This window comes from Ambystoma mexicanum, chromosome 1p (genome assembly GCF_040938575.1).
Source record: "Ambystoma mexicanum isolate Mex_15411 chromosome 1p, UKY_AmexF1_1, whole genome shotgun sequence".
Taxonomy (NCBI): domain Eukaryota; kingdom Metazoa; phylum Chordata; class Amphibia; order Caudata; family Ambystomatidae; genus Ambystoma; species Ambystoma mexicanum.
Genome location: NC_090921.1, coordinates 1,224,530,962 through 1,224,545,189, shown reverse-complemented (window position 1 = coordinate 1,224,545,189; position 14,228 = coordinate 1,224,530,962). Strand labels below are relative to the sequence as shown.

At 44.8% G+C, this 14,228-nt stretch overlaps 2 protein-coding genes across 2 annotated transcripts in view; one reads left to right on the top strand and one right to left on the bottom strand.

Annotated features, from left to right (window-relative positions):
• The window catches only part of LOC138537998 (IgGFc-binding protein-like), a 109,487-nt gene that overhangs the window by 24,701 nt on the left and 70,558 nt on the right, over nucleotides 1-14,228 (bottom strand). The window contains exons 38-43 of the mRNA XM_069641500.1: nucleotides 11,363-11,562; nucleotides 9,917-10,309; nucleotides 5,586-5,872; nucleotides 5,116-5,381; nucleotides 4,005-4,091; nucleotides 664-911 (exon numbers count right to left, since the gene is read on the bottom strand). Of these exons, the coding sequence (XP_069497601.1) occupies nucleotides 664-911; nucleotides 4,005-4,091; nucleotides 5,116-5,381; nucleotides 5,586-5,872; nucleotides 9,917-10,309; nucleotides 11,363-11,562 (1,481 nt within the window). The remainder of the gene's footprint in view (nucleotides 1-663; nucleotides 912-4,004; nucleotides 4,092-5,115; nucleotides 5,382-5,585; nucleotides 5,873-9,916; nucleotides 10,310-11,362; nucleotides 11,563-14,228) is intronic.
• Nucleotides 1-14,228, top strand: part of LOC138452228 (uncharacterized) — a 404,096-nt gene that overhangs the window by 339,908 nt on the left and 49,960 nt on the right. Inside the window, exon 3 of the transcript XR_011260203.1 lies at nucleotides 2,851-2,914. The gene's annotated coding sequence lies outside the window, so the exon portion shown is untranslated. The remainder of the gene's footprint in view (nucleotides 1-2,850; nucleotides 2,915-14,228) is intronic.

Below are 14,228 nucleotides of genomic sequence, written 5' to 3'. Positions count from 1 at the left end.
GTTTAGAATAATGATTTCAGTTAAACTTGTTCATTAACCATGTGATGGTGGTTTTATGGAATTTAAGGAAGAAGATCCAAGCCCCTCAACTATCCACCCTTCTTTGAACTTAGGAACCTGGGGGTGTTTCATATTCATTTGAATGAGAGAACAAAAAAGTTGGGGTTGTTAAAAATGGTTTTCCTTGCACCTCTCTGTCAATATGTATCATGATCATCAAACCCAGACAACGTGTACCATCATCTGTAGAACTCTTTCTTCTCAGCCTCCCCTCACTTAACAAGAGACTATCTTAGCGCATAAAGTCTAAAGATGTGCCTGGTCTGGTGCCTGTGGCACCAACACATGAGCAGCTTTTTTTTGCTGATACCGCAAATTGGACGAGGAACATGATTTTTAGAGCCTATGGTTAAAGATATATCAAACACCACAGATTTCCTTCAAATGCATACATTGTAATTGAGCACCATTTTAATTGTAAGGCAAGTTCTATCTGCATTTGCGAAACCTCATGCTCCTGATCACTTTTGCCAAGCTAAAGTGTCAGATGTTAGGATTTCATCTCATAGTTTTAGCAATGCATGGCATGATACAATGCTGCTTCTGTGTTAGCATTTACCTCTTCGCACACAGCTACAGGAGTGAGCTGCGTTTCATGTTTACCTGAACAGTGCTTCGTCTGCCAATCTGTAGATGTATCTGAATATCATTCACAGAGACAATAACTTCACTGGTCACGGCCACGGGCAGCCCTTTCCAGTTTTCATTCTTCACCTCAACTCTGAACAAAGGCGTCGAAGCAGTCGTGCCAGGGATTTCAGACATGACATATTTGCATGTGCCCTGGAAATCAAACCTTCTACCATCAAAGCTGGTATAATGAAGATCTCCAGCTGCCCGGCAGATGCCATCTGTAGAAGATAAAAAATGAAGGTTAACTTGGTATAGCTAAGGAGCTGCATATATACTTTCTGTTGTATGATTGCTAGACAAAAGGCAATAATTTACTATTCTGAGAATAGGCATGACATTACCATTAGACATTCTCGTCCTTGTTGACTCCCATTAAGTTTAAGGTAATGTGTAACGAGAAAACTCACATCCCAGGAATGTGTTTTGATATGACATCTTCAGTGGTCACACTTGCAGGATTTAGTAAGGTGTGAGCATTGTTGCGATTGGTCCAACAACGGATAAAAAGATAGACTATCATAACTGATACATAATAGTCTGTAACTCTAGAATATACATTGGAAACTGTTGATGCACTCTACAATCAACTGTTTTATTCCCCATCACAGTGAGAAGGCAAGACGTGACTTGAATGCCATTGGCGTACATCTAAGATACTGCTTCTCCAAATATTTCATGGCTTTGTGTGTACGTGGTTAAACATGTCCGACCAGGTTGTAAGTGCTGTGCACTGTCAGCATACACACCATGCTCGGCTATGCTGACACTTGCCCAGGCAACTCGGGCAGCACTGTGCGCGTTGGAACTACATCTCCTGACTTCACTAGCATAAAGCAGCCTCTACACGCTTAATGTGATCCCTTTCTAGCACGTAACGCTCCTGCGGTGCCCGACTCCTTAAGCAAGCATTCCAAACAGGGCGTGCTACTTCTCAATGGGTTTTTCTGCATTTGTGAGTGTCGCTTCGTGTTTTTGCTGGTTCCTGCTTTTTTGTAATTAGCCTGTTACTTTTCCATGGATTCCTTGTACTTGGGATTGACTTCCTGGTTTGCGAACTTGGAGTGTTTGTTCTGGATTGCCTTCGCTCAGTGAACTCTAATCTCGACGTCCTGATTTTGGGATTTTGCTTTCCCTTGGTTACCTGGGCTCCCTTTCTGTTCCATGAATTTGGGGAGCCTATTTTCTTGGATTCTTGTACCTGCTCTGCAGCCACTATTCTGGATACCCTGAGGACCTTTTCCAATCCTCACAAGGAGCTGTGTTCTTTTTTCCTTTAGGCGTCCTCGTGCCTTTGCGACAGGTCCCATCGAACTTTTCACTGAACTTGTTGGGGTTGGTCATCTGCTTTTGTGTTTCAAGCTGGCTTCTTGTCCTGTCTCATATTCTCGTTGTGAATAAATGTTGACACAGTAAGAAGAGAGCTTGGGTAATCATTTGTAGTTGATTTGTTGTGAATGGTGACTGGATGCTCTAACGTGGGGTTGTGCTTCCATACAGACTTCCCACACAGCAGCTGAGAGGGGTAATTGATCTATGCAGATCGAATTGGGATATCGCTTTTACATTTTGTAGTAAAGCATGGGATTGGAGTCGCCCTTTCCCTTTCCCATTCCCTGTCCCCCCACATCCCCTTTCCATCTTTTAATTTGTGAAGCTTGCATTGCATTGTACTATAGATCATGAATAAGGTGGATGTATTTATCTTACAGTGCCTACAGTGAATATGTGACACACATTAAGGATAGTACTGCGCAGTTCTATTTGGTTATAACTTTAAAGTATATAATATTATTTAAAATGAGTTACTTAAAAACACGTTGGTATTATTTGATATCTTTAGGAAGGCTGAACATTAGCCCCTATAAAAGGATTGAATGCCAATCCGAAACACGTTGGGACATAAGAAGATCTATGTTTCTGTCAAAAAGTAGCACTCCTCATGAGATGGATGGTCTAACATTTGAGAAGCAATTATGTCAATGGGAGATTACTTTTTTGTAAAAGTGGATGTTTGGGTATTAGAAGCATTATTTTGAGTTTAAATTAATAAATGATGATGCACCAAAGGTGAACTTTACTGAATGATGTCCATACAATTGTTTTATCATTATTGAAAGTGTCTCAACATTATTTAACACGTTGGGATTTTTCCCTTAGGAGTGCATTCAGATAACCGATGTGGTCGATTGGTCTCCATATTCTCATTTGAAAAAGTCCTCAGGTAAGAAAGCACTTTTTTCATGGTTTGGTGCCACCACTTGGTTCTAAGAAGGGGAGGATTCCCCTGGACCTTTTCTGATCTTGTTTCTTGTAGTGTTCTTCTCTCCCAGTTAGAGTTGCAATTTTCTTGGGGCTTGTTCCATTTGCATCTATTCCTTTTCACCGAATCCCTTGGTTTTTGAGTGTGTCTTGCGTAACTCGGGTTGGGGTATGCAGGGGAAAGTTTACTTTCTTCATGGGTACGTTGGAAAAAAGTGTTGACTGCAAGTTTCCATCAGTTCCCCGGTAAATAGATTATGTTGTGAAGTAGCAGGTGTTGCATAGGGAGAGCTCGTGAAGTAGGTGGGTGTTCGGGTTGATGAAGGAGCTGCTTTAAGACACAGCTTGATCAGGTACATAACAGGTGGCTGTTGATGTAATCTGAAACTAATAATTTACTTTTTTTGTGCTGCAATGTTCAAGGGGATTTCATAAATACAACATTTGACATGAGGAAAAGGTGCAAAAAGAAGAAAGAGAGGCGAGAGAAATTAAGAATCTGTCACGATTGAACCACACAACAGGAACATAAGGCAACCTATGGGGGTCATTCCGACCCTGGCGGTAGGGGGTTAACGGCACCGGTAAGGATGCCGGTGCAGTTAACCTCCTACTGCCGTATTACGAGGTCCCTTAGCGTGTCCCACCAGGGCCGGCTGGCTTTACCAACCGGCATTAGCGGGGCCCGTTAAGGGACCATGGAGCTAATAACGGGCTCCTTCCCCATTCCCATTGAACCCCATTAGGGCTCAAATGGGAATGGGGAATGGTTTTCGAAATGGGACACCATGGACCCGGACCCGAGTTTGGAGGCAGCCATGGTGCTAACAGCACTATAGCCCCCTCCAAACTCCGAATGACCCCCTGTGTGTCTCTAGGTTTCTGTGTTTTTATGAAGATGGGGTGACATTTGCCTTCGTCATGCCCTATACCTATTTAGAAGGCAATGAAAGCAGACGCCACTCACCCTTTCCTGTACATATCCGAATGGGGAAGATTTCACATCACTTTCACAACCTACTTAATAACACCCTATGTTTGTGATTTGTTACCTGTGCCTGGCGTTTGACTGGTTGATATTACGGATGAAATAGATGTTGCTTTGGTGGTGACGGTGGTGGTTGTTGTAGTCTCCACAGCTGTGAAAATACAAACACATATGACGACAGTTTGAGGTTTGATGAGGAAACAGTAACAGTACTGGAAAACGATGCAAGACTGGTGCAGTGTGAGCATTTTATTGTTTATAAAAAAACAAACTTGTGGTAAAACAATGGGCCTCATTACGAGGTAGGAGGTAAGGAGGGATTACTGGCACCGGTAAGGGTGCCGGTGCCGGTAATCCCTTACCTCCATATTCCGAGGTCCCTTAGCGGGTCCCTTCCTTAACACAGGGTCTGACCAGGTGTTAAGGACGGGACCCGCTAAGGGACTTCAGTGCTAATAACGGTACCGCAAATTGCGGTACCGTTATTAGCTACTTCCCCATTCCCACTGAGCCCTATAGGGGCTCAATGGGAATGGGGAATGGTTCTCGGAATGGGGACTTACCGGGTCCTCCAAGGTTGGAATGACCCGGTAAGTACCCATTCCGAGAACCTGGACCCGGTATGTGGTAAGGGGGTAGCCATGGTGCTAACAGCACCATGGCTATGTGTTTAGACTGCTACTGCGTCATGAGGGATGTTTAGGAAATCAGTGCAATACCATTTCTGAGAAATCCCTTCAGGCTGTGTGCCTTCCACAGTGGCACTGGCCGACTGTTTTGTACAACATCATTATTATTAACAAAGTATGCTTTAGGTTGGGACTCCAACATAGCTCTTTACAAGTCACACACTTCCATTCTTTCACAACTAAAGGGACCTCCATTCAGGAATGACATAATTAGATCCTCGTGTTTCGCACCAAGTTTGCTGCCAGTATGTCACATCATTTTTGCTGCCAGTCATACATGATTTTATTTGCTGCCAGTCTTTCCAAGTTTTCGAACTATCACACTTATCCCGAATTCAATGCATCACATTTAATGCACTCTTTTTCGAATCCTGGAAGACAGGAAATCTAGCAAGGCTTCACGTGAAGAATTCATTGGGGGGTTCTGTCTGCAAAAAGCAGTTAAGTGAAGAGAGCAATAGTTTAATAGAAAAGGTGAATGCTTACTGCATTGCAGATCGGATTTCCAGTCAGTGAAAGTCAATCCATGGATGTCACAGATACGTTCATACGAGCTGGCAGCGTCGCACAACATCTCCTTGGTCGACCCGTACGTGCACAGATCATGGACACATGAGTCGTAATATGGCTTGGGATCCTCGTACCAGTGGCACTCTGCAAATGGCCCAAATGCATTGGTGATGATGCTGCACTGCTGCGTCATGGCCGCTTGGTCTGGACACGGGACATCCACAACACTGCCCTCTTGGCACCTAAACAAGAAAAGCCACTCATGAAAACTACACTGTTGGGTGATGGAAATACACCCTACAGCGAAGAAACTGCAGAATATCTAATGAAATTGCTTGCAAGTGGAAATTGTCATATTCCATGTTGTGCGTGGTAGTCACACTTAATGAAATTGCCACATAAGATCTTCTGCTTTTTTGTTTGTTTGCATAACGTGGTGAACCTACCCATCGGAACTGATATTTGCCCTCCAAGAGTTCCCGAAGTCTGCATCGTTCTGTGCTGTGTCACCGCTAGGCGTCACTTTGTCATCTCTGAGATTGCCGTTGTAGTTTCCGCACAAGCCACGCAGTTGATTCTGATACTGGGGTCCAACGCGGATCATTAAGGAGCTTGCCCCATCATACTGCACCTGGACGTCAAAGGCTGTGTCTATGGCAGTGGTGCTATTCATCATGTGCACAGCTCCTATGGGTCCGAGCTGGGCTGGCAAGCTGGTTGCCACTCCATGGATCTGCATGAGGGGGAAGAGCAACAGCTTCATTAAATATATTCATGGATGAAGCTGCCACAAAATGACTTTGTCTCGGTGCTGCCACAAAATGACTTTGTCTAGGTCTGTATCCTGGCCTAGTCAAATCCGGGGCCATTATCTGTAGTTACGCGAAGGTAAACAACCAGGTGCTCACTTCTGATCTTACTGGTGAAACACTTGAAATGTGACAGTGCAATTGAATTACTGAATATTTGCGATTGATAATTTATACAAAAACCTTCAGTTAAGCGTTACTTGATATTATTGTGTTTTATTGTGTTCCTATAGCTGTATAAATAACCTACACATTTTAGCACTGTGCTTGTTGAATATTATTTGTTAAAAATAGCATGCTGTTACAGGTTGCATGCCTGGTGACACGGCTCCAGTTTATGCAGAAACTATGCAGAAATTATGCAGAAAGGATTAATGTCATTCGCATCTATGTTCATTCATCCCCAGTTTTTATTACGATCCGTTTTTTGCTGAAAACCGTTGCTCGCAAAAACGAATCGACATTATTTTTTGTACAGAGGTGCCTCCCCCAAAGCCCCACTCCTCTATTATGTTTTCCCTATTCCCCACTCCCCTACCACTTATATGCCATTATTGCCCTAACCCCCTTATTTTTCGAATCGTTTTTTCAGCCAACATTAGTCAGCAAAAAAACAAATCTAAAATAATCGGGTGATGAATGAACGTCGTACCATGGCATTCTGGACTTAATGTCATACTGACAGATTGAATTGTTGTCTTTTAGATGCACCCTGGGCTTTGATCATTGTACACGTGCATTTCTAAATGTCGGGTATTTGGCCAAACTACGTTATACTAGATCGCCAGTGGTGATTCACTCTATATATGGTGTCCATTATTGCTGGGTTTCCATTGCATCATGTTAGCCAACCTGCCATCACAGGACGCTGCGATAAGGGGCACTCGAAGGAATCTGCAGAAATTAGCAGGAGGAGTCAGATAGAATCAATGGAATTGCTTCCCCCCACTTACTGTTAATTGGGGAACCAGAAATAGTGTCTAGTGGCAATATTCACTTTGCTTTTAAGTTAGTGTCATGTCGCTATGTGGCCACACACTGCCATTAGGTGCTGGACATAGCTAAATGGTGAATTCTGCATGACAATCTATGGGCCTCATTCCGAGGTTGGAGGTTGCCATGGTGCTATTAGCACCATGGCTACCCCCTTACCGCATACCGGGTCCGGGTTCCCTGAATGGGGATTTACCGGGTCATTCCAACCTTGGAGGACCCGGTATTTCCCCATTCAGGGAACCCATCCCCATTCCCATTCGAGCCCCCATAGGGCTCAATGATATTGATATTTTATTTTATTTCTATCGCGCAAGGGAAGGGGAACAGGGGAGAACAAAAACAACGATCTTACTAGGCTCAGTGACATTGAGAACACGTAAGTGCAGGGTATGGGGGCAAGGGGGAGAAGTGCATGGAAGGGGGAACAAAAGGAGAGTGCGAGCAAGAAGGAAAAAACAAAAATAATAAAATAATAAATAAAAAGGCAACAAACAATCAGAGTGCAGCCAGCAATTGGCAAGTGCTGGGTCTATGGCAGCAGGCTGGGTAGGTCTGAAAGTGCAAGAAGAAAAGGGGAGGGCTGTATGGGTACACATACAGCCCCAGTGCAAGGAGTGGCCAGGAGGCAGTGCGTGAGGGTGGCAAGATGAGCAGGTACCTGGGCCCAGAGGACAGAGTGGGGCTAGGTGCATGGTGCCGAGGGAGAGTAGAATCAACAGGGGAGAGGAGAGGAGAAGGCAGGATCAAAGAGGAAGGTTTTGAGGTGCTTCTGGAACCGGAGATGGTTCTCCTCAAGTTTTAGGGTTCCAGGGAGGCTGTTCCAGAGGGAGGCCCCAGCCAAAGACAGAGATCTACTCCCAGCTCATTTCTTTGAGAAACGACTGACCCTGAGGGAGTTAGAGGTAGAGAAGCAGAGTGCTCGAGAAGGGAGGTATTTGCAGAGGGATAGCTGAAGGTATGTTGGACCCAGGCCCCAGAAAGCCTTGTGGACAATGCAGAGGGTTTTGAATGTAATCCTTGCATCCACTGGGAGCCAATGGAGAGATTTCAGAGCTGGAGAGATACAATCTCAGGGCTTGAGGCCAAGGACAAGTCTCGCAGTCCTGTTCTGGATAAGTTGTAAAGGGCGGAGAGTAGAGGCAGGTAGATTAAGAAAGAGGCTGTTGCAATAGTCCAATTTCGAGAGAACCAGAGCTTGGGAGACAGTGAGCTTCTGTGGGAATGAGAGGAGAGGAAGAATACCTCTGAGGAGGTGCAGTAGGAAGTTTGACTTTTTTGATACATCAGCGATGTGGGCGGAGAGGCAGTGTGTGGAATCAAAGGTGACACCAAGCTTCTTGGCCTCGCAGATGGGGATAGGAGGAGGGCCAAGGGAGGCCGTCCAGAGAGTGAGGGGAAAGGAAGGTGATGGTGTGCCAATGAGGAGGATCTCCGTCTTGCTGGCATTAAGACAAAGATCGTTGGCGGCACACCAATCTTGAATGGCAGTTAGGCAATCAGTGATGAGAGAGGTGGAGGAGGTGGGCGAGGGCAGCCTGAAAATGAGTTGAGTGTCATATGCGTAGCACTGGAAGTTTGAGCAGAAAATGGCAATACAGCGGGTGAGAGTTGCCAGGTATTGGTTGAAAAGCCAGGGCGAGAGTTAGACCCCTGGGGAACACCACAGGTGGAGAGGAAGATAGATGATAGGAAGGACCCAAGTTAGACCTGGGAGGGTCGATCAGAGAGGAAAGAGGTCAGCCAGACCAGAGCCTGATCGGTGATGCCCACGTTATCCTGCAGACGGTTGAGCAGATGGTATGGTTGACCACGTCGAAGGCAGAGGAGAGATCAAGTAGGATGAGAACAGAGGGAATGCTAGAGTCAAGGTTGGAAAGTAGATCTTCACGGATGTTCAGGAGAGCAGTTTCCGTGTTTCTGCCAGATCTGAAGCCAGACTGATGGTCATGGAGACAGCCAACAGAATCAGAATGAAGGTTTAGCTGAGAGATGGCCAGCTTTTGAGTTTGCCCAAGAAGGGGGTAATGGAAATTGGGCGATAGTTGGCTGGACAAGAGGGATCCGCTGTGGGTTTCTTGAGGAGAGGATGCACAAGGGAGTGCTTAAGAGGGGAGGGGAAGGATCCTGAGGCAAAGGAGTGGTTGCAAAAGTCAGCAAGGGCCGGAGCAATGGAGGGAGGGAGCTAATAACGGGCCCGTTAAAAACCGGCCCGTTATTAGCTATCTGGTCCTTTAGCAGCTCCGTTAACCCCTTACCGCCGCATTAGGAATCAGGCCCTATGACATATTGGAAGACATTGGCTCAATAACGTGGGAAAAAGCAACAAAGTGATTAGATATTGCTCACATTTTTGCAGCCCTCTACCACATGCTCGTAGTGGCGACGCTGCTTCATCTTGCTGCATATCTAGTAATATACCTGTCCTCAGCATTGAAGAAGGTCCAGGTGACATTAAATCACATTTCAATGATGGTAAATTTTCAAGTTCCAATGGTTAGAATAGTTGCATTAAAACCCCAGTTCTTTCTACACTCTTATACCACCGATTTGATCAGTTTCCTCCCCATGTTTTAAATAGGATGCAAATGTGATCTTTCAGTACGTAAGCCACTGTGTTCAATGACCACATTTGATGAGCACCTCAACACCTACCTATTCCAAACAATCAGGGATTGCAAATTCCCCCAAATAACATGGGATCTTCATCCTAATATTAGTTTTATGTCACACTAACGTACTAGTTCAAAAACTTTTAATTTGATATGCTGCACTTCTTCGTTGATCAAACAAAATTACCAAGTTGTTTCACCATGATGTTATGATATTGCACACTTACAAAAGTGTGACCCTGAACCATAGTTCTTGCATGTTAAAATGAATCTTCTTTTGTTTTGTTTTTTACTCATATCCCAAGTAACTCCCTTGGTAACCCTGAAATAATACAGTGTCTGGAATTCATGTTGTATACTCACCAAGGTGGGTTTGCCTTCCTCTAAAATAACGTGGGCATTGGAATTGCTGCTGTTCAACCAAATCTCCACCCTGTAGAGGTAAGCCACCGTAGCATTTCCGCGATGCTTGCTGGTGGCAACAACGGCGAAGGAGAAACCATTGTGGGCAGTTGACGTCTGGCTCATCTCGTAGGAGCATGTCCCTTGGAAGTGAGTGAGGGCTCCATCATACGTATGGTAGTAGGAGTCATCGCTTAAAACGCAGACTGCCCAGGTATCATGGCAGCCCAGCTTCTCGTTCTTGATGGTACACTCCTGAGCCTGCTGGCAGCTGGCGCTCAGACAGCGGAACATCCCAGGGGCATCGCAGCGACACCGCTGGGTACAATTAGAGAGCCAGACCAGTTCACCAACCTGTTAGATGGAAAAAAGTAGAGATTTGTTCAGACCACTATGGAGGCCATCAGTGAAAGGTCAGAAAACGGTATAGTTAACCTGACATTGAAACAGAGCCCTGATAACGGATTTGTTTATTGCTTGCAAATCCAAGTGCCTGATCAACACAGAACCAATGTACACATAGAGAACCATGCTCACATTCCACCCACATTCACAAAACCATTAAGGAATCATTGATTTATTTTCCAACTATGAAACCATGTCTTTCCACATGATTTCAATCACCTTTAATGAAGGCCTAAGGACAGGGTGGTGCCAATGCTATTTTAAGTTAACTACCACATACCATCATCAATTTGCTCTCTCTGATATTTGATATGAGCACTTAAAGATAGACAACATTACAGTTTTCACTTTGAGAGACATTTGAATATAAATGCTGTGGCATCAAAGATTTCACATTGAAAGCCATTGTGATTTCTTCTGAACCACTGGGATTGACTGATACAACTTAACCAGTTCAATTGAAGAGCGAACAGGATGGTGTGTTCCCTCCATATGTTGGCATATACTTACAGGACACCTTTTAATATCCTAGAGCAATCCCCACCTTTCTAGAGAGTGCCGCCAATCCATCTGAAAATCTTTTCCGATAGGTGTTTACGTAACGACTCCCCCAGATGGGAATATATGTTGTCGAGCTGAGGGTACATGATTGCTGAGAGGGCCATGAGACACTGCATACCAAATACAACTTGGATTTGATGTAAATTACCAGTGAAACCGAAGCTGTGGAGATTATGATTGCATGCTCAAAATGACTGTTTAAGCAATACAAACAAACTGACAGTAGTCTGTAATCATGGTTATTTCTTGGTAGTATAATTCCCAGATCCTTTTATACAGGTTGGATTGACCGGCACATGTGGCAGAGCTCTCATCTGCTCAGTTTTCGGCAGACCTCTGATCTTTTCACCATATTCTGCCAGAAGTTTATTACCGGTACCCTTCAATCCCCATTTATGGAACGTGACTGTTTCTTGTTGAGAATCTTTGAGTTGTACTCACATCATAGTAAAATCCTTCATGCTGGCAGCCACACTGCTCTACTTTCACACAGGTGTCCCCGCTTCTCAGGTACCCAGCATTGCAGAAGCACCCCTCAGTGCAGGTGGTACTGCAGTGAGGGAGCATTGAGGAGGCAGCACAGATATCCTGGCATGGCTGGCCACAGAGTTGGTAATGGCTGTTTTCACGGCATCCCATTACTGCAGGTGACAAAAACACAATTGCTGTTAAGGTGACTCATAGGAGGCAAAAGTCACATGGCATATGTAGCATCCAGCCTGGTGCCATTTTATGTGGAAAACATGTCTTTGGGCCTCATTAGGACCCAGGCGGTAAGGGGTTTACGGCGGCGTAAACAGCGCCGACCCTTACCGCCTGATTCCGAGGTCCCTTAGCGCCATGGAGGTTTTAACACCTGCTTTTAGCAGGTGTTAAAATCCATGGCGCTAAGGGACCTTGTTGTTAATTACGCCACCGTAATTTACGGTGGCGTAATTAACGCCTTCCCCACTCCCATTATGCCCTATGGGGCAAAAATGGGAATGGGGAAGGGTAAATGGGTAAATGGGGACTTACCGCCCCACTCACCTCGGAATGGGGCGGTAAGTCCGCCAACCACCATGGCGTAAGCATAGTTTACGCCATGGTGGTAAAGTTACGACCCAGGCGGTAACTTACCGCCTGGGTCGTAATGAGGCCCTTTGCGTTTATGGCAAAATTGGGTGATGAAATGTGGGATGTTTTAACCCACTCATCCAAGCCCTACAACAGAACTGTGCATTACTGGCAGCGGAAACATCATAATGACGCCGGAAAGCATGCTGATCGCCAGAGATCATCCAAAAATGCGCAGTAAAAATCTGAAAAATAGGCTGCCACCCACTTTTGCCATGTCAGTGAGCACAGGAGATCACTGCCCAAAACCACCATTGGGATACCCACACAGTAGCCTGAAACCACTTGGAAATAGCAATACTGATTGGCAAAAGCAACTCAGAGCTGTTTGGGAATTCATTTTCTTGATCGTCAAAATTGCTAAAATCATGGCTCACAAAACCACCAAAAGGATGCAACTTCTTGTTTGGTGTTCTACATAACTCTACTACAAGAATCCACATCAGTACAATGTCAGCAAGAATCATATGTTATTAGGACAAAATCCCATGTAAAAGACATTTGATTTAAAGACAGCTGTCAAAAATGGGTGCAATACCGGTGCTCGCCACTGACAGCTGCTGGCGATTCCTAATCCTGACAGGAAAGCTGTCTTGCAGAAGCTAAATAAGCCAAAGCAGAGAAGTCTATCAAAATGCCATGTAGAGTGCCACACATTGATTTAATGTGGAAAAAGACTTGATTAAAGATATGTTTCTTATTTTCAGTTTATAATGTTATATTTTTTCACAAGGAACTAAGTTGCAATTGACTAGAAGGCAGCCTGATGCAGTTCAGAATTCAAAAGGTTTGCTTTCATGAGAATCCTTCACATCTCAGAACTCCACACCAGAAGGCAGGATATCACAGGGTCCTGTTGATTAAGAGGGAGGAGATTTTCCCTGCAGCCTGGAGGAAGGAACAATGGGGGCTTTGGGACTGAATAGAATATGCTGATTTTGGGTGTGCCTGAACAACACTGCTCTGGGAGAAACAAGACATGTGACCTCTGCGTCAAGCCAGATTCTAGGGGCGGAGACAAACCACTGGGTGAATTCAATTGAGAGCAAATGTATGTTTTATAAAATTGCTTATAACAAATTATGCCAAGCGGACAAAAATGTCAAACCTTGAGATTCTTAAAATGAAAAATTCCCTCACAGTTTGAGACTAAGCTGAAATCCGTACAATGTTCTGACACCAAACCCCGGGATTTATTAATATTGTAGACACTGTGTTTATACTAGAAAATTGAAAATGTACAGTAATATGTACAGAGAGGGTGTGTACCTCCGTGTAAGATTTGGTGCAAAACCAATATTGCGAAACCCACCAAAATCGCGAATAAGTTGTCATTTATGAACCCAAGCTCTTAGAAAGATCAGGGTTGAACAGAGACCTGTCTTAATTAATCTGTGATATGTACATGTATTCTCAACAACTTGTGTACCTTGGAAACATGTTTGATTATGAAAAATTATTTTTCTAAGTAAATGCAAAGGGGAGTGTTCTTTCCGCAAGCCATAAACATGACACCTGATGACATAGGATGACTCACTACTCCATTCTCCAGTCAGGGCACAGAGAATCCTCTAACCTATCAAATCCTTAGTGGGTTGGGCATAGAAAGTCAGCCTCCACACCCCCTTTGGAAACACATAAAAAGAACCACTGAGACCCAGATAGGGACACTCATTTTTCCACTACTCATCGATTCCTGCGCAGCACTCTGCCCGACCATATCCAGACAAAGGGCCTCATTACACGGTAGGCGGTGAACCATGGCGCAATTAGCGCCATGGTTCATGCCGGTAAAATACCGGCACCACCTTGGTGGAAAGGGGAATTACCGCCCCATTCCAAGGTTGGTGGGGTGGTAATTCCCCCTTCCCCATTCCCATTTTTGCCCCATAGGGCATAATGGGAATGGGGAAGGCGCTAATTACCGCACCGCAAATTGCGGTACCGTAATTAGCTCCATGGGTCCCTTTGCGGGCTGGTTTTTAACGCCTGCAAAAAGCAGGCGTTAAAATCCCCAACCCGCAAAGGGACCTCGTAGTAAGGCGGTAAGGATTTACCGGTACCGGTAAAATACCGGTGCCGGTAAACCCTTACCGCCTACCGTGTAATGAGGCCCATAGACTCCAGACTCCTAAGACTCCAGATTACAGACAGACTCCAGAACCAAAACTCTAGAACCCAAACTCTAGAA